The sequence below is a fragment of the Ammospiza caudacuta genome, chromosome Z (genome assembly GCF_027887145.1).
Source record: "Ammospiza caudacuta isolate bAmmCau1 chromosome Z, bAmmCau1.pri, whole genome shotgun sequence".
NCBI lineage: Eukaryota > Metazoa > Chordata > Aves > Passeriformes > Passerellidae > Ammospiza > Ammospiza caudacuta.
Window position 1 is genome coordinate 26,433,629 of NC_080632.1, and position 24,835 is coordinate 26,458,463.

Genomic DNA, 24,835 nt, shown 5'->3' on the forward strand with positions numbered 1-24,835 from the left:
CTCAGCTGGAACCCAGGGAGAAGAGACCAGCACTCCCCCCTCCTCCCCTTCTCAGGAAGCCATAGAGAGCACTGAGGTCACCCACCAGCCTCCTCTCCAAAAGCAGCCAAATCCAAAATCCTTAGCCACTTTTCAGGTACATAGCTTCCAGCCCTTCCACCAGCCCTGTTGCCCTCCTCTGGACCATTCCAGGACCTCCTTCCCACTCTTGTTCAGAGCGTGGGGCCCAGCCCTGCACACAGGACTCAGGGTGAGGGCAGCGGGGCTGAATCCAGCAGGATGATCCCAATCCCAGCTGGTGATGCTGTGTCTGCTGCCCCCCGGGATGGGGTTTGCCCTCCTGGCTGCCCGGGCGCACACTGCTGGCTCACCCTGAGCTGCTGCCCACCAGCACCCCAGAGCCCTTTGGCAGGCCTGGGGGTCCTGCTGCATCCCTTTTTCTATGGCTTTCCCAGCCTTAGAGTCATTTAAGTAGGAAAAGATCCTTAAGTTCATTGAGTCCAACTGTAAAATGCTACATTACATAAAGGTGTACTCTCAGCTCAAATATCTGTTAAATTATGCAGGAATTTGTAGCATGATGCATCTACAAGCATGCCTTAGTAGCTAAAGCATGCTTGTAGATGTGCCATGTTGCAGAGCTGAAGCTGTAGTCACTTTTCAGGTTGGAGCTGCCATGGATTTCTACTCATTTGTAGATAGCTGCAAAGTAGCATTTTTACACCACACTTGGTAATTATTGTAGAAAAGATAAGGTCAGTGTCAGAAGTTTAGCTGCATTTTTTTTTACAGGGTTGGGGGTGAGAGAGAAAAGTGATAATTGTAACACAACATCAGTAGTTTCAAGATTCAGATACTCCATCAAGAATGTGCTGTGAGTGATCATTGTAGCTTTATATACTCTGTGGCTCAGACTGACAGGTGTGTCAGTATATACAGGATCTCACTTTTTAAGCATTAAGAACTAAATGCTGAAATACGAAACTTGGGGAAGCATTTGTTCTCCTAATTGAGTATGTCACGTTTTGATTTGGGAACAGTTTATTAATGTTAAACCCAATTATATTAATTTACAGAGCTGTGGTTTTGGCACAGTTTGTACTCACAGAGTATCAAGCTAATGATGTTTGCATAGCATCATGAGTGTGGCATCTGAAAATAAGTTAATTCTGATTTCAGAATATGAGCTATTTTGCCTGTGGAACAATGCAGCCAGTATCCACTATTATAATGCAGAAAGATTTAAGTGCAGAAAGATTTAAATGGAAAAATGTGACAGTCAGGATTAATTGTTTGTACACAGAAAAAAAAATAAAAGAAAAAGAGGAAAGGGGTCTTTAAAATACAGTCTGATAAACATTCAGTAATTAATTTCAATTCCAAAGGAAGAAATGTAAGGCGGAAGTTACCTTTGGCATTATGTCAAGGCTGGATGAGCACTCCAGCCTCCCAGCGTTTTTGGGTGATTCAGGGCACTCTTACCCCAGCTCCAGAAAAGGCAAGCTACAGACCCAAAGTTTGTTCATTTTCACTCTCTTCTAGTGGCTGAAGCAGATGTGTGTCTATTTTTAATTTTTGAGAACTCTACAGGCCTTGCTTGAAACTGTCATATAATTTCCTGTGGAGAAAAAGCTAATTTTCCTAATTTGGAAAAAACCAACAAACCTATTATGTGAAAATATGACGACACACAAAAATTATTTTTCTGATGAGTTCTGGATTCCTTAGCCATGCTAGCCAGACCTCGGCTGCTGGAACAGATGACAAGTGGATAACACTAATAATAGACTGCTGCCTCCAGTACAGACCAGCCCAGAGGTGGAGACGCATCCTTAGTCATCCATCGACAGACAGAAATGGCGAGACACAAAAATGGTTCGGTTTTGCTCTCGATTTGAGGGAGACGTCAAATGGTGCATACCTGGTGGTAGCCATGGTACGCATCCCTGCCCTGACTCTTCATCCTGCTTCCACAGTCCCTGTCCTTCAGGGCCCAACGCAAACTCCTCATGCAGCGCCTCAGTTTACCTTAGGAGATCCCCGTGGGTGCCAAGCAGTTTTCCTGTGTCACACACAAAGGGTGCAAAGCCTGCCGTAGGCACAGTGTTTGGAGAATAGCAGGTGCACTCATTGACTGGGCTTAGAATGCATTTAGGTGGAAATTACATAAAGGCTGGACAAATTCAGACTGTGCTTCATGGGAAGAGACAAAGCCTGTTCCATGTCTCATGTGTCTGCTCAATAGCAAGACAATGTGACAGCATCACAACCAAGTGGCTGCTCCTTCTACTAGTAGTGGTTGTGTTTGGGGCTTTAATTTATTTTTTGTCTAAAGAGAAATAAAATATAAAAAAAAAAATTCCATGCCCTTATTTTGTGAAACATCTAACAATTTCCCTAAAAGTAACCAAAATTTAAAAAGGCAAAAATTACCTTTTGACTGTGGAAAATTTAATCTCAAATAAGCCATATCGAAGGGAAGGTATGATAATTGTTTGTAATGTTGGGAAGTATTCACAAACTCTAACTTTCTGCACCATTGCCTAGAATTATCTCGTATTGCATCCATAAAAAGTAGCAGAGAAACTAACAAATATTTCTTATTGTCACTTAGTAAATTATGTTTTTAAGAACATAATTTAAAAGATGTCAACTTTTTCAAGTAGATAGAATATGCTATTTTTTCCTTAAGACTGGAAAACTGACACTTCAGTGTTATATGTTCTTAAATACTTGATGTTTCTGTAGTTTGAATGATAGTGTTCTGCAAAAGACTTTGAGGATGCACACTTCTACATACAATTATATAGCAAATTTATAGCTGATGCTGTGATCATTTCTAGCTATTTTACAAAGCTCTCTGCTATCAGATGTATAATTTCTGTGGTAACTGAGATAGAAAATCCATCTATGTTCTGTCTTAAAAAAAAAAAAACAGAAGAAAGAAGAAAAAAAATTATGACAGTACAGTTATTTTCACTTTTTCATGTGCTCATATTCTTCCAGAAATGATCACATTTTTAATGGCATGGACATGGACACTTAAAACGTTTAATAATGAATTTTGACTTTTTAACTTTTTACAAAAATGTTCTATCTTTTTAACCTCTTATAAAAAAGCAGAAAGTACTTTGTAGAAAGCTTATATTCCCCATAATTAAAAAAAAAAAGAGAAAAAAAAAGCCAACCGAAATGAAAAGCTTTAAGATATTTCCACAGGATTTCATTTTTATGTTTTAAATTATTCCTTTGTCCTCCTTTTAACCTTCCCTCCTCTTTGGATTTTTATAACTTGCAATTTTCAGCCATGCATGCACAGTCTTTTCTTTCAAGACTTTCTACTTCCTGCCTGTCTTCCTGGCATATATATATATATATGTAGGTCTATCAGTAGATTTAAATCAACTGAACTATAGTAAAAAATTCCTGTTTGTGATCTCTTAGTGATGTGATCCCTTAGTCACATCCTTCCTTTGCTGAAGCCCAGCCAGCCGGGTGGAGCTGCCATGTCCCCTGCACTGGCCCCAAGGCATGAGCAGCCCCACTGCTGGAGCCCCCTCTGAGCTGCCCAGGATGGCCCTGATGGCATTTTTTTGCTGTCTGATACAGCAGCAGTTTGGAGATTTTCAGCTGGTGGACTTTTCTGAGACCTTTTTGGAGTACCTATGTGTACTCACTCACTCAGGGTGGCATGGCAGGATGGGGATGGAAAACAGCTAAGAATTTTGCTTTCCTCTCTCAGCAGAGGGAAGAGGGAGCTGCTTGTTAGAGGCTCTTCAGAGAGGGTCTGTTGGCCCTGCTCACTTTTCTTGGAGATGTCAGAGAAAGACAATTTATTAGACAGTCATAACACATTGAGGGGGATAGCATGCCTTGAAAAAAAGGGGTGGGGAAGAAGGCTCATAATGGCTTCTTTGGTGAGTGAGAAGGTGGAATGCTGCATGGCCAGCTTCGTGTTCCCATGTGTTGAAATTAGTTTTCTGAAGGTTTTTCTTTTCAAATTTTTACTAACCATGGTTGTAACAGAAATGTTTCTGTTAAAAGTACCTGACATTCAGCAAAACAGATCTGCAGCCTTCCCTGGACTGCCAGCTGACTCATGTGATTTCAAGATTTCATCCCAACGTGCTAACACCTATGAAAGCAGAGGGAGAATTTACAAAAATGTCCTTTGAGTTAACTGAAAGAGAGAGTTTGTAGGCAGAAGGGAGAATGTTGTTGGCAGAATATTAGATCATCTGTTTGAAGTTACATGTGTTAATCAAGAGGATTGTGGCTGGTTATACAGCTAGGGACTATCCTCTATTTCTTACAGAAATTCAGAACATTAATGTCCTTGTTTAATTTTGCTTCCTCGGCTGTTTTACCCAGGTTATTGTAGTAAAAGCAACCCTGCCACCTATGTCTATACTTCTGTATGTGTATGTGCTGTACTTGGGAACTACAACATTTTTTGGTACACTGAAAACTCTTCTAAAGATGCAAAGCAGTAATAAATACCTGTAGATATGATTCCAAGAAACCATAGCAGCATGCAGAGTTACCTAATGAGCAACCTGCCACCGTTTCATGTGTTTCTTTCTCTTGTATTTGCAGCCTGTGAGGGCTGTTATAGGAAAAATAGCGGATGAGTGTGTGAAAGAAAGGAAGGCAACACCATTTTCCTTTGGTTTAATCCACTTAAATTATTGATCGTAGTATCTTTTATCAAGGACCCAGCTCAGCTAGGAGTGCTGACGCCCCCTTAAGGCAATGCCCACTGAGGAGACCAATTTGGGTCATGAGTCAGTGAAGGCCTATGATTAAACCCCATTGATGTTCTCTCCCTTTCTTGTCTTCAAATGATTTTTAAATATTTAGCAGCAAAAGACTCCTCCTTCCACAATAACATGAGAAAATATGTTTAAAATATTATTTAGACTATGTTTTAGAGACAGACTTTGGATCCTGAGTTTCGTATTTAAAAATACTGATTTCATAATCCAATTTGGCAATATTTTCAGTAGCTTACATATTAGGTTGTTTTTAAAGTTTACAAGTTGGTCTTTGACAAATGTCTTCTCTTTAGTTTGTCTCAAACAATAGTTTCATTTGTAGCTGTTTTTTTACTGATGACATTTCAATGTTCCTTTATTATAAGCTGGCTTAAAATGCTCTCTCAGGTCCTATGATTAATATGAACAAATACATCATCTAACAGAAACAGTAGAATAAAGATCAACAGTTACTTTTTACTGATTTTAGGCATTGAATATGGAGTTTCAGTTCACACTGTATTTTTTAGTAACTAGTAGATAAATATCTAAATCAAATGCAACACAATTATTCTGTTCAGTAATTGGAAATTTCAGTAAATTCTTTAAGGGATTCTGTGATGTACTACTTTTCAGATAACAAGCACAAAATGTTTGTCCATGTTGTGTGCTAAACGTAAAGGGAATCTTTCTTTATGAGTTGTTACACTCAATAAGCATTTGGTAACAGAAGTCACGGGCCATATCTATTGTGAGTGTAAATTCTCATAGGCCCATTAACTTCAACTGAGCTATGACTATTTATACAAATTCCCCTGCCTGTTAGGTTTTTGTTTTTAACACTAGGCTCCCCTTCTTTTCTGATAATATTTCTTAGGTTCCTTTAGTGCAAAGGAAAAGTTTTACTGTATTCTAAATATTTAATGTTCTAAGTCTTCTTTGAGGAGTTAAGTACATCAGTATGGATTTCCTAATATCCCAGGGGCACGGATCTTCAGGCGCAAGTGAAGATGTGCAAACAATGATTTTAAGTGCCAGAAAGGTGGGTTATTTGCAGAAGCCTTTGGTCAGAGGATGAAACTGTTTGTTCAGAGAATGGATACAGGTAGGGCAGGAAGCCTGTGCTCTTCTCCCGTGATGTGGGTGCAGGGTGGCCTTCATTCAGGCAAGGGCCCAATACAGTAGTCAAGTTGTCCCTGCCACCCATTAGTTTCTTGGCTTCAGCAGGAAGGGTACAAATGGGCATGTGTGGAGTTTTGGGTGTTTTATGGTTTGTGGGTTTGGGATTTTTTTTTGAGGTTTTCCTGTACACCTGGGTTTTCAAAACTACACGAAAAGCAAATACCTATTTGTGTGTGTTACTGAATTTCTACCCTGTGTTATGGCTGATGTCAGAAGCACCTGGCATTAGCCCAGCCCTTCAATGGATAGTAATATTTCAAACCATACTTTCTGAAAAAATTATATTCTTTTTCTCCCTCAAATATTTACACCTCAGTGCTATTGCCTTGAAAGTCAGTAGTAAAACTTACATTGATATCCTGTGACAACAGGAGGCCTATGAGAATGCGCAGTTTTAAAGCCCGTTGTTTGAAAGACAGCATTTCTTGAAAAATTTTTCTTCATGGTGAAACAAGAAATTGTGTGCTATATTTGATATTTTCTCGAAGGCAAATATACAAACCTGGCCAGAAGTTACCTAGTATTTTTCTATGACAACATTAATGTATATTCACTGTTTTTGAAAGGAGGCAAATCCTATAGATGCAATCAATATGGCATATGACAAGGGTAGTATGTTTTTTTTCTCTCAACTCTCATCTGTGGACTATTGGGGGAGGAAATATTTGGGAATGTAAAATAATTTTAACCATTGAAAAGTGATCCTCTTGTGAATAGGCTTTACTTCTCAGCACTATGATGCGATATGATACACATCAAGAGTAGGGGTAACAAATTACAAAAACTGTAGTTCAACATTGTAAGATGTCCTGATTTTGAGATTCAGTATAAACAAACCATATAAATAAATAAATAAATAAATATGTATGTATATATATATATATGTAAAAACCCTGAAATAACTTTTTTTTTTACTGCAGTCCTTTATAATGCTCTTCTCCATCAGAGAGATTTGCCTCTCTTTGATTAAACATAGACTCTTTATTCCTTTATTCCTTTATTCTTTTTAGTGTTGCAGGTCTAGAAATTTCTGTGATATATATTTATGAAGTAGCCACACACTAGGCTAAGTAAACTCATAATCTGAAATATGATGCCTATCCTTTTTCCTCTGATCGTGCTGTCTGTCATGATAATTCTCTTTACACAGCTTCTGACATTAGTTATTAAGTTGTAACTATCAGAAATCCTAAGACATCCTGATAAGATGAGCAACTGCATACCAAATGTTGTATTTCTCTAAGAATAGCAAATAGGCTGACATATATAATTTGTCTTTTCCTTCATCTATCATAATCTGTGGTTTTCAGTGCATTTGTCCTTGCTTTGCCATTCTGTTTATAATGAAACATTAGTGGGAGGTCTGAGTATTTAACAATTCTTGATTAAAAGCTGCTCTAATCCCTGGACAGCATGGAAGAGGGTCAAAGTTTCAGGTTTATTTGTTGTGGGAAAATTTATAGGAAATTTTAATTGCATTTAGTGTGCTTGTGGGAAGCTTCTATAACAAAGAAGCTTTCTACTACTTTTTGATAGCTAACCTTTGGAATATACTATCATAATCTATGAACTGGCTTATGTTTTACTTTGGTAAAGCATAGGTTGAGAATATGTCTGTCCATATAACTGCTATGGTAGGTTGGTGGGGTGTTATTAAATGAGATTTTTTACAATGTATTAAATTGAAAAACTTACTCTTTTTGAATTTTCTTGAGAACTTCTGAGTTTCTTCCTATGGCTGGTGCATGGTGTTTTGTCTTTTCTATTTTCAGGAAAATAGTTTTGACTTATAAGTTTCTGCTGTCTTTGTAACTAAAACTTGTGGTATGCAATCAGAATAAAGGTGTCTCACTAGCAAATTAATATCTGGTACCTCTCCGTTCTGCTTTCATAATTCACTTTGTGAATCCTTGCTAAAAATAGAGCTTCATGTGTTTTCTCTATTTCTAAGGAAAACCACAAGTCTGCATTTACTGTGTTTTTGGGGGCACTACATACATACTGAAAATGCGCCTCAAATTCAGGTGCTTCAGAAGGTGATTTTAGTACTGAACAGAGTTTCCATGGTTGCCTTTGATAGCATATAGTGTATTGTGCCCAGACATACTCTTTCCACATTTCAAATTTTCCATGAAGAAAAGCATCTTTGTTGCCAGTGCGTTTCCTTCTGTAGTATTTTGTTTGGTGTGCTTTCTGTGTCATATGCAAAATTAAAGTAATGCTTAATGAGAGGGTGGGGTAGTGATGTCCCCTATGTTTTTTTTCAAGGACATCTAAAAATCCCTTTATGTATTTCTAGAGCAGATAGCTATCTTATGGAAGAGTTGCATAACCTCCATCTAGAGAGTTTTCTCTTCATCATGCTAGGTTTTATTCCTCTTCAGAGGCACTGATTCATCCAGTTCTTCCTTTATAGACCCAGATGTTCCTGGAAGTTGTGATTTCTAACAATGGGAGGAGTAGCACTGTATGATTGAATCTGCATCTTTCTTCTACACTTCTTGCTTGGTTAATTCTCCATTTCATATGGACTTCTACCCACAAACCTGAAGGCAAGCTGTATTTTATGAGGTGTTGCAGTGCATGTGTGATGAGGAACTTGTAAATGTTTATCAGTGCTTGGTTTGTCAAGGTGTTTTCAGACCTTGTACAATTTCCAGGTTGTACATAAAAATAGTGTCAATATTTTGGTTTTATTTTTGAGTGACTGAAGTAGTAGGTTCTTCTACTTTTGATTTTGATTAGAAACCCTAGTTCTTAATGGAATTGTTCTGGCAGAAGGTTACCTTTTGAGTCTGAAAAACTGATAACACTGAATCTGAAGTATGGAAATTGGGGTTTTATGAATAAAGGTCTGTTTAGTCATATTCTTTACAATTTTATTTTTAAATCCAAACTCTGGTCAAACATCTGTTGTGTAATTGGGAGGAGAGTTCACTCAGTAAGAGAATACCTTACCTCCATTCTGAGTGCTGAGAAAATTCAGTTTCCAGGTGCAATGTAGTTGATTCAGCCTTCCAGCAAAGGTGCAAAAAAGACCAACACGTAGCATGTGTCTGACTCTGTTTTGTAAGAAAAAACAAAAAAAATCTTTAAAAATGGAAGAAAATCACTGGAGAGAAAAGTTAATGCTACCTTGAAATATGTGCAAACTAAAGAACAAAGGTAAAAAAGTACCTGTGGTGGATAGCTTGTAAGATTTCTGCAAGTGGAACAAGTTGAACTATTCTGGGTTCCTTTTGTGGAGTCAGATTTCTCTTTCACCAGGGTTCTTGGTCAGAGCAGACGTTATAGTTCAAGCAGCAGGAAATTGAAGAGTCAGTATTTCTGTCTGTTTTCAGCAGCTTTTAATTAATGCTCTGATCAGCAACTAAATTGCTGGCATGTTGTTCGGAGCATGATTCAAAGCCACACATGGTTCCAAGGGCTCCCGTTTAAACTGCGCATTATACCACTCCTATGTTGTTCTGTCAGACTCTCCCCAGGTTACTTTTTGTTGCAGATTTTTTGCCATGTCCCAAGGGTACATATAGGTGAAGGACAGAATAATCTGTCAGGGGACTCTCACTGCTGCCACTTCGGCAGCTGAAATTAGTTTTTTTCCTAAGAAGACTAATCAAATTTTGTTCTCTCAGTACCACTACTAGTCAAACAGCATTCACTGAGTTTTCTGACCTGACAAAGATGCATGTAGAATAACAGCCACACTTCTGTCAGAGTTAACTGACATCAGGTTACTGTTTACTTTTGCTTGTGTCCATGGTAATGGTCATATCTAGTTTAGTACAATCAGCAGTTGACTGTAACATGGGAGAGGGGACCATATGTGTGTATTTATAATATCTAAGCTGTGTTTTAAAGTTCTTGACAAAAATAAATAAACAGAGCTAAGTAAGAGGTCACACTGCTTTTGTCCCCAAACCCATGCTGTTTGGAGTGTGTTTTTTTTTTTTCTTTTTCGGTATTGGCAAGAGAGCCCTGAACTGAGACCTGAAGTGTGAGATACAGTTTCAGTAAGATACATTGCAGACTTTCTTCTGCAGGATAGGGGTATGAATTTACTCTTTAGAAAGAGGTCAAAAAGAGGTTTCATATTCATTCAGCTCCTTTTGGGAATTGCTGACTTCCTACTGAGGTGGTCAAGGATCATAAAACAGGCACAGACAAAATGCTTTGATATTTTTGTCTCTTCAGGCATGATGCAATTGTTGCAAAATTACAGGTTTTGTTGTAAGAATGAAGGAATGTCACTGCAGGGAGTAGTTGATCCTATGACTCGTCCTTTACTTCATCCACCCTAATCAAAAACTTACACATCTTTGAGGAAGTAGAACTTGTGTCAGGGTTTGTAGAAAAAAATGTGCTTTATAAATATTTAAAAATAATAGTGTGATAGGAAATAAAGGCCATATCTGGATAACAACTGCATTATATGCTTTATATCCATGACTTCTCAAGAGTCCTGGTAAATCATTGTGGTTTTGGGAGGCAAAGAGGAAATGCAGCTCAAGTGGTGATTGCTAGTTCCACCTTTTGGCTACTTGTACAGACAGTCCTGCCCAACTTTCCATGGCCAAAGAGTAAGAAATTTTGGTACCATTCCCCTGAAGTGGTCGGCTTTATCAGGGACACACAGCATAGGAAAAATGAGAAGATTCCTAAGATAGAGTAAGGTATCAGTGTGAGGGGCCGAAGTAGGCACAGGCAATGTTGGCTAGCTGTTGTCACAGAGAGGGTTTTCATGCTGATTTCTCACAGCTAAAGTTATGAAATTTTACGTGTAGTCACTGACAGTTTTTTCCTGCTCATGAGATATCCAAAGAAAGGGTGGAAGTATTTGTAAGGGAATGGGGAACCCACATGACCAAAACAGGTGTTAATATCCAAAGATAATAAAGTAAAAAGTGCAGAGGAGCATTGAAGTAATACTTCAATGTTGGTATTGGAGAGGTATCTCAGACTTTTGAACCGTTTATTTACAAAAGCTAATTAAGTTTTTAGATGCCCTACTCTAGACACACTTTTTTTTTTTTAATTTTTTTTAATCTATTTCTGGTCCATCATGCAGTATATGGCATGATGTAAATAACCATCGGGTTAGTGAATCCTGGCACAGAGGCAATGCCATGCTGGAGGAAACACATGACATACTGGATATTTATTCTTAAGAGAGTGCTCTCTCTCTTAAGTCCCCTTTCAGTGCTCTGACAGTTATGATCTGCAGATTGGCTCTGTATTATTTACAGGGGTTTTGGGGATGAAGTGTTGAACCACTGAGCCTTTAGGCTAGGGCTTTTGTGCCAAAATATTTATGTTGATATAAGGGAGTGAAAGGCCCAAAGCTTCATTGAATTGAAAACTATATTGAAATACATGTTGAAAGAGAAATTTGGCACTGACTTTCACTAGAGAGAAGAGGAAAAGAGGTTATAGCCTTGATTACTCTTATTCCATGTTTTAATTCAAGCTTGGCAAGAACTCTTCTGCTATCCACTACAGGAAATGAAGAGCGGGAGAGAGAAGTGGGAGAAGAGCACAAACTGCCTAATTTTATGGAGTACAGCTGGATGCCAAAAATGCATGGGGACATGTAACTAGATCTATGTTGCTGTCTCATTCTAAAGGCTTTTTAAGAGATCCATCTGTCAAATTCCATTATTAGTTTATTATTTTCAAATTAATGTTGGGGTTTGTTTTTTTCTTTCTGTAATGAGCTGTATACAGGATCCCTCATTAAGACTTCCAAGGTAAGAGAGAATTGGAGGAAAAAGCTGCACCTTAGGAATGGGACAGTTTCAGGTTTACAGTATTTTGAGTTTTTTCCACTTTTATAAGAATATGTTTTGTAAAAATCCATTGGCAGCAGAGAGACATCTGCATATGAAATCCTAACATGTCTTTTGCAGAGATTACCATGAAGATGGCTTCTGTCAGCCATATAGGGGAATTGCGTGTGCACGGATCATTGGAAACAGAACCATTTATGTGGACTCCCTCCAGATGCAAGGGGAAATTGAAAACCGAATTACTGGTAAGCTTACACATCTGTTTAGCAGGGAGAAAGAAACATTCATAAAAGTATCCAGTTCAGGTAAAAACAGTGCTATCATCCTTTTCGTTTTGTCAGCCAATGATGAAGACATCTTTATATTAAGGTTTTGAGGGGGTGAGCCTGTTTCCCACTTGAGCAGCTAGTAAAATTTGGAGCAAGGAAGATGAGTATCTGTGGTAATATGTAAAGCTTATTCCATGTCCTTAAGTGAAATGTCAGAATACTGAATTTTTAACAGCTTCTAGTTTATACTGGAGCTTTTTGCATGATGGATTCAAAAAGAAGATTTTGATTTTTTAAATGGATTTGTGATAGAGTGAAAAAGCACTGATCTTTTATTTTCTTGCAAAAGCGTATGGTGGCCTTTCCCTTGGGCTTCTTTCCTTTTTGCATAATTCTGTCAGAGTCTGGATTTCACGTTGATTTATATAAAACAAGAGTTCACCTTCCTGTGCTCTGCCTATGTTTAATCTTTCTCTGAACATACTTTTTGTACAGAGTTGGAGGCAAACATGCATCCAAAACCTTAATGATTTTTAATGGGCTGTACGTCAACATGGGTTTTCTTCACTGGATATCAGCTAGCTGATTTTAGCAGCTGTGACTCTGATGTACACAAAGTAGAGCAAGCAAAATGAGCCCATGGAACAGAGCAAACTGTTTGTCATAGTGTGTAGCAAATTAGGTCAGTCCAGCAGGAGCTGATTTGCATCCGGCCAGACACAGCTCACTAATGGACTCTCCAACTTCAACATAACTAGTTGCCAAAAAGAGTTTACCTTCACTTGTCAGCTCTAACTCCCTAAAGACATTGTTTATCCAGGAATCCAAGTCCTTTTTTTTTTTTCTGTTCTTGAAATGGTGACCAGGTTCCGGGACTGGCAAAATCCAGGTGCTGACCTTTACTTACACTATTACAACACATTCTACTCCCGCCCTTCTCCTGAACTGCATTGCAACTCCAGCCTCTTTAAACATTATGCTATTAATTAATACATACTGATACTTTTTTTCTTTTTTCACCAGCTACATAATCTCTGTCCTGCTTGGATGTTTTTCAGCAATATGGAAGTGTTTAACTATCTGGAATTACTAAATCTGTAATTCTGTGAATTAGGTTCATAATGTTCTCTTCAAAAACCAAAACCAAATTTAACAACAAAAAACTGTGATATTACCCAGAAAATGGTTATTGATTGAGCTGTACTTGTTTCTGGGATATGGAACATGGGCACTGATGAACTGGCTGCTGGTTTCCTAATATTACCAATTATCTGTTAGATTTCCAAAGCTAGGGTGTTGGAACTCTCTGTTTTGCAGTTGAGGAGAATTCCTGATGGAATTCTTGATGTTCTCTTTCAGGAAGATGCTGAGAACACCATATAGAGCTGCCCAGTGCCTAGCTAGGCAGTTATGACAGTCTTTAATAATATAGCATTTTATTATTAATAATAAAATGTTGTAATATAGCATTTTAATAATTAATAATGTAGCATTCATTATTATTATTATTTCTACTACTACTACTACAATTACTATTACTATTACTATTATTACTATTGTTATTATTGCATTTAATAATAATATAGCATTTTCAAACTGTATGCTTTTGAAGGTTGTACTAGACATCTTATGCAAAAGTACCCTGAGGATTTCATAGCATTATTGGTTCTTGTAAGCCATATTATATGTCAAGCAGATATTGTGAGACTGGGTGTTCTATACCCATATGACAGGGTACTTTTGAAATTGCAGTAACTTGTCAGGTAAAGGAAATAGTTGAAAAAAGCTGAATAGTTGCTGCTGAGATTTTGCTGATAGTTTTGCTCATACCTTCTAACTGCCGTTTTTGATGGTGTGTTGCAATGTGCATGGGAAGTGGGGACACCTACTGTCCAACTCAAGGAGCATTTAGCCAGGTTACATCTGTGGGGAATTTTCATTCTGGAGTTTCATTTCCCTGCTGTACTCTTGTGAGAAATATATATTCTTTGTCTCCATGGCCCCTTGTGCTTTTTGGTCCTGGCCATGTGATTGGGTGAGAGTAGCAACCTTTGGTTAAAAAAATGATTACATTTCTGGAGAAAATCTTTAGATGTGGCTTGAAAGACTGGAAGGCCAACAATGAATAGCACACAGAACTTATGTCTGACCTGTGTATATGTGTTTGGCTGCTGAGGTCTCAGCTGTGCTGTTTAACATCTGTTTAATAAATAAAATGTAAACCCCTTAGATGCTACCACACGGTACTGCTGACTTTTGCACCTTCCATCAAAATAAAAATATAATTGTAAATTGTGCACTTTTCTCTCACGATGATCTAAATTCTGTAATGCAATGCCTTCACAAAACTTAGTGTGGAGTTTCAAACAACTGACAGTGACTACTTCAGTCCTTCAGTTTTATTTTTTCCATTTTAGTCTTTGCGACAAGCATATGTTACAACTGTCCTTTGAGGCCTGGTGGTCTGCGTGCATGCAGTGTTCCCAGTATGACTGATAAGTGGTTGTGTTCCTGCATTACTAGTTTTGAATTAAAATAAGCAAAGGTGTAAACAGTCTAAAAAGCTAGATTTGCAGCTGCTTGTTGCATGTTTGGTGTTCAGGAAGAGATTCTGTGGTACCATGTGTCCACAGGAAATAGATGATTGAAAGGAGAGAGCTGGACAAGAGAGAAAGACTTTATTTGTAGGTTGTAAATAGACTGCTGAATAGCACTTCCTCTCTTTTTACAGTGTGAGTTGGTGGAACATGCAGTCTAGCAACTCTCACTCATGAATGATGCTTTACTGGGGGAGTGAATGTTCCTACATTTAAAGGTTGATTCAGCACCAGATACATGATGCACACAGATATATGTCTTTCCTTTGCAATGTGCAAGAAAATTTTGAGCTAAATGTTAGCATGTAGGTGCTGAGAGCTGAAGGGAAGAATTACATTCCTAACTCATTATGATGTTCGTCTTAATGTGATCAGCATGCTGAGACTGATTACGTTAATTTTCCACAAAGCTGCCTGTTAGGCTTCTCATGTCAATTTAAAGCCATGTCTTCCCAAATATCAATGATACACTTTTTGCCTGACAAGCTTTGAAAAACACTTACTTATTTATCAAAATGTCTACAGGAAGAAGAAGTTAGGAAGAATCCTTGTTGAGATTTTATGTAATTAGGAACTTTGGAAAGTTACATACCAGTATCCTGGCAGGTGTATCTTGCCTTTCTTTGCTTTTGATCCTTATAAGTTAAAATTAGCCAGTAGTCTGAGCAATGGTAATCATGTGGGTTAATTTCTGGAAGCTGAGGCCTACAAGCTCTGTGCAGATGTCAGAGGAACACTGGGATGTTGGGTTTTCTTCCTGCATTTGTCAACCCTCCTTTACAGCTGAAATCACCTCATTTACCAGTAGGCTTTCAGACCCTTAAGGAAAGATTAAGAATGTTCAAGGTAAATGACGTGAAAATGAAGTTTTTTCTCATGCTAGGAATCAATACTCATCTGTATTTTTGTTGTCCTGCAGCTGCGTTTACCATGATTGGCACTTCAACGCATTTGTCTGACCAGTGCTCGCAGTTCGCCATACCTTCCTTCTGCCACTTCGTGTTTCCCCTGTGTGATGAGCGTTCCCGCACCCCTAAGCCACGGGAGCTGTGCCGGGATGAATGTGAAGTTCTGGAGAATGATCTCTGCAGGCAGGAGTACAACATTGCCAGGTCAAACCCCCTCATTCTGATGCAGCTGCAGTTGCCTAAGTGTGAGGACCTCCCGCGACCAGACACCTTGGAAGCGGCCAACTGCATAAGAATTGGGATCCCTGTGGAGAGACTGAGCCGATGTAAGTCCATGTGTTTCATCACTGGGAAAAAGTACAGCTTGATGTTTCTTTTCATTGTGTCTGAGAGACAATATTTTATAAGCCATTCTTTTTGTAAAGAAAGTGCTGAAGTACTCATTTTTACCTTGTTAATACTGACCATAATCTTGCAGTGTTGTAAAGCAGCGTTAGGATGGCAAGGAAGCCTAAAGGATGCTGCTTGTACAGCAGAATGTGTTATATCAACCAGCTAGGGCTATAAAACTTCCTGTTCACCTGGCTGATTTGATGCAGATTTTCAGAGTGTTGCCTCCCACCCGGCTCAGTCCTTGCCTTTTTGGGTGAGCCTCCCCATAGATCTATTTAAGAGTTTTGTTTACCTATTGATTAACTTCATATAGTTTGTTGAAGCATCACTGGAAGATCTGTCAGGGAACTAACCACCTAGTGTTCATTCTTTCTGTATGGGAACTCACAGGAATATTAATCCTGTAACTTGAACATGGGGTGCAATTATCTTCCTTTACCCAAATGGGATGGGTGAAAACATTGATCTTGAATTTGTATTTACATCCAAAAGTAGAAGGGCTGTTCTGTTGTCACTAATTGTATGCAGTCTTCCTGACTGCTCCATTTCATAGCAATTAATCACAACCCCCTACATTGTTCAATAAGAAAACTCAGACCAAAGATGTTTAAAGTACAATGTACAATAAGATTATTCTGACTATCTGTGGATTCTGTCTGTATCCACAGTTAGGAGCAGGAGCCATGGCGTAATGGTGGACATAAAATACTAGTTCTGTGCTTTTATATAAATAATGTAGTGTAGTTGAGAAACAGAAGTAACTGAGAATACAATGACAGAGACAAATCAGACAGGGAAGAGATATCAAGCAAAAGGCATGAGAACAAAATCAGTAAAACATCTGGTGAAAGTTGTCCGTGATTCTCAGAGCCAGTGGTGCTACCACTGATGGAACATCTGCACTTGAGTATTTGTGGGGTTTGAGAGAGATGGATTCCTGAGTGTTGGAGAGGGGAGAACAGAAAAATGGAGGAGATAATATTGCAAAATGTATGATTCAGCTCGGATGATGCATATAGAAGACAAGTATGAAAGTATGAAGAGAGGATAGCAGCAAAACAAAGAATAAAGGTGTGGTTCCAACAAATATGAAAGTGATGCTTCTAAAAAGAGGAAGATCCTGAATCATTTCTTTCTAAAGATGAAAATAAGGAAACAGAGGCAAGAGGCTTTAACTGATTTCTATAGCAAGTGATCAGTGTGAAGAAAATGGGAAGATTATGAGAAGCAAAAGTTTTCATTTTTGATATCTGGAGACTTTTACTGAAGGGAAACTCATATCTCTGATTTACTTTAACTTATCATGTTCTGTATCTAAACGTCCATACATGCTTCTTAGTCTCCATTTGAATTCAGAATTGAGAGTACTCATGTGTGTACCATAGAGCTGAGACATTTCAGGACATAATCCAGAAATACCTGGGTGTAAAAGTACAGATACATACAGAACTGAAATTTCAAAGTGAACAGATTTAATGAAATCTCAAGGTATCTAAATTTAAATACTTGTTTGCATACATGTTCTGTAGACTTCACCTGTTTTTGTCATGGTGTCCCTTGATTGTTTTGATTTTTCTAACATTTTCCCAAACCCTGTATTTTAGATCATCAGTGCTACAATGGCTCTGGAGCTGACTACAGAGGGACTGTCAGTGTTACCAAGTCAGGCCACACTTGCCAACTCTGGGACTCACAGAGTCCCCACAACCATGATCTGACAAGCACACAGTTTCCAGAGCTAGGTGGAGGACATGCGTATTGTCGAAATCCTGGAGGTCAAATGGATGGTCCGTGGTGTTTTACAAAGAATAAAAACGTACGCATGGAACTGTGTGACATACCTTCTTGTAGTATGTATTCTCTTTCTTTTTTCTCCTACTACTGTTCTGAATCCTGTGTAATTTTGAATGTTCCTGGTTATTATAAGTACAATTCATTTAGGAGGGTTATACTTCTTTATGTTTAACCTGCAGCAACTTTGTTTTGTGTTGTAATTGTTTAATGTTTTCTGGAGAACGAGTTTGTAAGATATTCTGACCATTTTTTATTATATACTGGAGGCTTGTCTGAACTAAGCCTCAGTTTGATGCTGCAGTTTTTATTTTGACTTGTCAAATGACAGATTGCACATGCAAATCACCCGTATGTGCTTGGTTTGCTCACACTGCTCCGAGGGTACTTTCTCTTGCTCTGTATTGACATCTTGCAGGCAGCAAAGATTTTCAAATCCTATAGAGGGAGATATAGCACCATGCCTGGTTGGAAAGAAACCGTTTCAAGTGCAGAAACAACGCCATTTGAAGTGCATAAAGCAGATGATCTTATCCGGAAGTCCTACACTAGCTGCTAGTGGCTCTGTACAGCACAACTGTTAGCAAAAATAAAAAGTACTGCTCTCATAGATTGTTCTGCTCATTTTCCCAGTGTTGGTGTACACACATAGTGGACTTCACACATTGGTAATTGTGTTTGGATATGACAGTGTCTTCGGATATAACAGCTAATACTGTAAGTCATTAGGAAGAAAAGCATGCTTCCTGCAGCAAGATACAGATCTGTCATGGAAGCCATAAAAGTGGATTACATGGATCTCTATAACTGCTCAGAACTAATACAAAATTTTTTAGTTACTTCACTTTTTTTCAGTAATGTGATTTGACATTTATAATAAATTTCTACATTGCATGTACCATAGGGTAAAGATAACACTGGGATGTAGTTGTGGTGAAAGCAGTTGCCACAAATAGCAAAACCACAGGTTACAGAAAACATCCCAGGCAGTTCCAGTGAACATTTTTGACATCACTAGGCTTTCCTAAAGTCTCTAAGTATTAAGTGAAAAAATCTTTTAGGAAGGTTCCGGACCTAAATGTATTGGTGGCTGTTTCATGTCTTTCTCACTCTAACATAAAAGCTCTGCAATTCTATTAAGTACAGAACAAATCATATCTCTACCAATGAGAAGTGCAACTTATTTTATTCTGGGCAGAAGTAGCACCAATAGAGGTAAAGAATGGGCCAAGTGTTGATGAAATGACTGAATCTATGAGAATGGGTCAGACTGTGTTGTTTTCTGGGTCACATTGAACTCACTGGTTTATATATTGTGATAGAGATTGTTCACTTGTTGTTTATGCCCTGAGCAGGATAATGCAGTGATACCTGGTCTGTATTCTATGGTTTTCTCAACTGGAAACCTCAAAAATAAAGTAAAATTAATCACATACTGTTATGGCCCACACATTATGGGGCTCCTAGTTTATCTTCAAACTGCCAATTGCTATGTCCATTCAAGCTTTTTTGAAATATATAATGGAAAATTATGAAGAAAGGGGAGAAGGTAATGTGACTTCTGTTTTCAGGGCATAGTTTACTTTTGATTTAAAATATAGTATTAATAATAATTTTTGTTACTATCAAATAGCTTAAAAATACTTACTGTATACATTTCTGTGCTTGACAGGTCCACGTGACAACAGCAAAATGGGAATCCTCTACATCCTTGTTCCCAGCATAGCCATCCCTCTGGTGATAGCCTGCCTTTTCTTCCTGGTCTGCATGTGCAGAAACAAGCAGAAGGCATCTGCTGCTACACCACAGCGCCGCCAGCTGATGGCATCTCCCAGCCAAGACATGGAAATGCCACTCATTAATCAACATAAACAGGTATTTCTTACACAGTTTGCTCAGGCCCAGGTATTTTCAAAGTGTAGTGATTTTCAGCATCTCATGTTGTCTGTGTTCAAATTGAGCCATGTTGTTGGGGACCTAATTTTCATAGTGTTGAGGCCATCTACTTCAGGGAAAACCAGGTCTTGCACTTTGTAGGTTTCTCTAGAAATCCTGATCTTGGACAACAACTTTCAGTACACAGTATTTAATGGCACTTGTCCTTGCCCATCAATTGCCATTCTGCCTGTTGTCTAAGTGACTGGAAAAGTGGTCATTTCTGATCCAGTCTTCAGCCTGCAGCTCATTTTTGCTCCTGGTAATGACGTGGCCTGTTTGCCTGTTTAAAGCATGAGGCACCCTAGGGTTTCTTGTTCTAATCCTTCAGCCCAAGACTGGTGTTCTTATCCATAAGTGAGTTGAGAGCTGAGATGGCATGCAACATGTTTCCAAGGCTGTGAAATCACAAAGGATGGTGAAAGGAAAATGGCTTCGAAGTGACACTACGTATGTCAGCTCCTGCATAGGATTTTCTAGGTCAGCTAATTGATCTCTGAACTAAAATCCTGTTCAGAGCTAATGTTGAATTTTTAATCACAGCATTTACAAGATGGAAACTCTAAAAAACAATGCTTACTTTGGAAGTTGGCAACATCTGTTCAGGAAACTGTAGAGTATTTGATGAATATTACCAATTGTAACTAATTGCGATGATTTTGTGAGTTAATCTGAACATTTGAAGGAAATTTTCCAGCCCAATCTATAGGCTGTTGGACACTAAAATCAGAAGTTGTCCCCAAATCACCTGCTAAAACATCTTCCCAGCCTGCCCTGCTCCCTCATGCTGTGGTGCCCTGTATGTGAAGCTGTGCCAACTGCACCTCATTTGGTCAGGGACTCCTCCATCCCATGCTGATCAGGACAGACACATTACATCACCATCACAAACTGCCTTGCTTTCCCTTCCAGCTGCAGAGGGAGGGCTCTGGGGATTTCCCACTCTTAGATTTGCAACCTTTTACTCCAAGTACCAAAGAGAAATTCTTTCTCCTTTCTTCTCCAATTCCACCCCCATCTTTATCGAAGCTTACTCAAGGTTCCTCAGCAGTGGTACTGTACACTGCTGCCCATGGGCAGGGGCCATTCCCATAGTGAAACAAAGAAAGAAAGGGCATTATCTGGTACTGCAGAACTGAAAGAGAGAGATTTTGTTCCTTCTTCTGCTGGAAAGGATGTTTCAGTTCACTCTGAGACTGCCACCTCCTCAGCCTCCTTGCTTTTCTGACAGACATCCCCTGGGCAGCTCAGGGCTGGTCTGCAGGCAAAGTACAGCTGCAGTTAATAGATGTCATTGCTTGCCAGATTTACTCTGAACCCAATATTCATTTAGCTTTAAGGAAGTGTGGCCACTCCTTTATAAAAAGAATTCTATCCATTATCCTTCAGTATAATGCAATTTATACTTCTGATAACAGTGTAACTCATTTCAAGGTTAATTGTGAAGTCAATATACTGATGTGAATACACAAAAAACCAGAAAACTTCTTTTGGTCCAGTTTTTGTTCCATTTGGAGATCTAAACTGGGGATCTTTAATAAGAGATCCTGATGTTCAGAAAAAGTTGTGGTATTTTTTACTGACTATCTTTTCTTCATTTCAGGCTAAGCTTAAAGAAATTAATCTGTCCACTGTGAGATTTATGGAGGAACTAGGAGAGGAGAGATTTGGAAAAGTCTACAAGGGGCATCTCTTTGGTACAGCACCAGGTGAACAGACACAAGCCGTTGCCATTAAGACACTTAAAGACAAAGCAGAACTGGCTCTTCGGGAAGAATTTAAACATGAGGCAATGATGAGATCACGATTACAGCACCCGAACATAGTTTGTTTGCTGGGAATAGTGACAAAGGAACAACCTGTAAGTATGATATTTAGTTATTGTTCCCACAGTGATCTCCATGAGTTCCTGGTGATGAGATCTCCCCACTCGGATGTTGGCAGCACTGATGATGACAAGACAGTAAAATCCACTCTGGAACCGGCAGACTTTTTTCACATTGTGACTCAGATAGCTGCAGGAATGGAATATCTGTCTAGCCACCATGTTGTCCACAAGGACTTGGCGACTAGAAATATACTGGTGTTCGATAAACTGAATGTGAAAATATCTGATTTGGGCCTTTTCAGGGAAGTTTATGCTGCTGATTACTACAAACTGATGGGAAATTCCCTTCTTCCTATCCGGTGGATGTCCCCTGAGGCTATTATGTATGGCAAGTTTTCTATTGATTCGGATATATGGTCATACGGAGTTGTGTTGTGGGAAGTTTTCAGCTATGGCCTGCAGCCTTACTGTGGTTATTCCAACCAGGACGTCATTGAGATGATCAGGAGCCGACAAGTTTTGCCATGTCCCGATGACTGCCCCACATGGATATACACTTTGATGTTGGAGTGTTGGAATGAATTTCCCAACAGAAGACCAAGATTTAAAGATATACATAACAGACTAAGAACATGGGGGAACCTTTCTAATTACAACAGCTCAGCGCAAACTTCTGGGGCAAGCAACACCACACAAACAAGTTCTCTCAGCACCAGCCCTGTTAGCAATGTCAGCAATGCTAGATACATTGGACCAAAGCAGAAAGCTCCAGCCTTCCCTCAACCTCAGTTCATACAAATGAAAGGCCAGATGAGACCAATGGTCCCACCTCCTCAGCTCTACATTCCAGTCAATGGTTACCAGCCAATGCCTGCCTATGGTGCTTACTTGCCAAATTTTTATCCTGTCCAAATTCCAATGCAAATGGCTCCTCAGCAGATACCTCCCCAGATCATTCCCAAGCCAGGCTCCCACCACAGCGGGAGCGGATCCACCAGCACAGGCTATGTAACAACAGCACCTTCCAATGCGTCGGTGGCCGACAGGGCTGCTCTGCTGTCGGAAGGCACAGATGACACACACAATGGAACAGAAGATATTGCCCAGAACCCTGTCCAGGAGGAGGAGGAGGAAGAGGGCTCGGTGCCTGAAACAGAATTGCTGGGTGATAATGACACACTTCAGATGGATGAAGCAGAAATTCAATCAGAAGCCTAAGGAATCTGGCCTACTGCTAAGGATTCCACATCGCTTCCATGCATGGAGACAGTATATCCTTAGGCTTAGTAGAGTGATTTTGGTCTGACTCAAAGAAACAAAACTAAAAAAAAAGCAACATCCATTTAAAAGTGCAGCAGTAATGACATACCAGGTCCAGTGACCATTGCCACCAGCAGATTTTTCAAATATGGTGGTATAGACTTGCTGGGTTTAATCTTTTTTACTGTCCTAGAGTTCTTGAGAGGAGCTGCTTTTTAAATATGTACTGTTGCTGTGCAACATGTTGCAGAGTAGCATTGCACATCATGTATATCATGATATATGAGTGTAATGTTAGTGAATTATGCTTAAGCCAATAACACAAAAAGGAATCCAGCTATGGTTGCAGAATTTCTCTAAGCATAAAGAAGTGCCCTGGATGTGATGGACAGCTTAGTTTGTAGTATTTATCTTTTCAACATAATGAACACAAGATTGTTGTTTGCTTTTTGAGTCTGAAGATCTAAGTTGAGAATAATGATCTGTGTTTGTATTACAATAAGAAGGAAAGGAGGAAACTGAACATAAAATTGCCTGTGGTGAGTAAGACCACGGGTCCAGCCCAGTAGCATGTCTTGAAAGATCATTGATAATGCTTGCCAAGGGATAGACTGCAAGGGCAATTTCACTCGCAGAAATTTCCCAGGGTATTGCCCCAGCCTCCAGCAATTCGTGGCTAAGGGCCTTCCCAAGACAGAAGTGGAATTTTTTTTTTGTTAAATAGCCTTTGATGGAATTTTCTACCGTGAATTTATCCAAATGATTTTGAACTCACATAGAGCTAGAGTATCCACAACAGCTTGTGGAGTAACATGAGAAGAGAAAGAATGGTTTTCTTTCATCAGTTTGGGTGAATGACTGACAGAATCTTCCAAATGAGATCATCTGACTGCATTTGTGGATGAAAGTATTCCTTCTCTGCTGTGTATTTTCAACAGCAAACAGCCTTAATACACTGTTAACCAAAAATGGGGATATTGTAGGGGATATTATAGGTGTGCACTAACTTAATAAATCCAACTTTAATTGGTTATCAAGTATAGAAAAGGGCTCCACATGTGTGTTCCTACATTGTAAAAGTGTTGGGTTTTGTGCGGGGTTACAGACTTACTTGATTTACCACAGTTACTGCTGGATTGCATGTGATACCATGTTTTTTCCCGACTTTTTAGTAAAAATGATCTTTGAACTTTAGAAGACCAAAATAAGCAGTAATATACAAGGTGCTGTTTTTGTGCTTCTATTTGCAGGATGAATTGTGTACAGACCTTTAAATGTAATTTATGTTCTACTACATTTTATATACATTTTTTTCATTGAAATATTTGGACTTTTTGAATGAATGACTGTATAACTTAACCATTCACGAATATTCACATGTGGTGCAGTTTTATGGTATTGCTGTTCCATTTTGTTAAACATGCAGACAGGTCCGTTCATTTCACGACCCCTTTCTGTAATACAAGCGGTACACATTCTCATTGTAGCATTGTAGCCAACACACACTATAGCTGTAAGTTCTACATCCGACATGGAGTATTCAATAAAGTGATGCAAAAGGTATGATGAAGTATGTTATCCTACAGGCACTGTTTTTGTTATGGTACTTTGTGGAAATAGAAATGGCCCCAATTGCTTAAGTTACAGGCTTCACACTTTAAACTGCAAGTTTTTGTTTTATGACATTGGGATTCACTTGTAAGTCATGTATCATTGTGATCTACACCCTGTGTTCAAGGTATGGCAGCATTACTTATTTCCGGCATTTCACCTGGACTTGGAAATGCACTGGTAGGAATAAAATATGAAAGCTTTATTACTTGTGTTAATATAATGCAGCTTTGGGTGCTTTTACTAAATAAAGGACAAATAAAAAAGAAAAAAAGGTGACCTTTATTTACATGACGTTCTTTGTTTTTTTCTAGATTTCCTTATCTCAGATAAATGAACTTGATTAATCAACTACACTGTCTTTCTTTGTTCCTTTGCTAACTTACTTCAGGGTAAATGGAGAGAAAAGGGTTCAGTTATACCACAGATTTGTCAGTGAGAGAAAAGATAAGTAAGCAAATGAGTAGCAGTCACTGGAAGCTTCTGTAGACCGCTGTCTGAGGTTCAGCCTATTTCTAGTA

The 24,835-nt window shown here is 38.9% G+C and overlaps 1 protein-coding gene across 1 annotated transcript in view; it reads left to right on the forward strand.

The window, feature by feature from the left end:
- ROR2 (receptor tyrosine kinase like orphan receptor 2) overlaps positions 1-24,492 on the forward strand; it is a 144,405-nt gene extending 119,913 nt beyond the window's left edge. The window contains exons 5-9 of the mRNA XM_058823861.1: positions 11,843-11,967; positions 15,508-15,822; positions 17,494-17,739; positions 19,353-19,555; positions 21,219-24,492. Coding sequence (XP_058679844.1) covers positions 11,843-11,967; positions 15,508-15,822; positions 17,494-17,739; positions 19,353-19,555; positions 21,219-22,661 — 2,332 coding nt within the window. The 3' untranslated portion in view covers positions 22,662-24,492. The remainder of the gene's footprint in view (positions 1-11,842; positions 11,968-15,507; positions 15,823-17,493; positions 17,740-19,352; positions 19,556-21,218) is intronic.
- Positions 24,493-24,835: the final 343 nt, after the last annotated feature.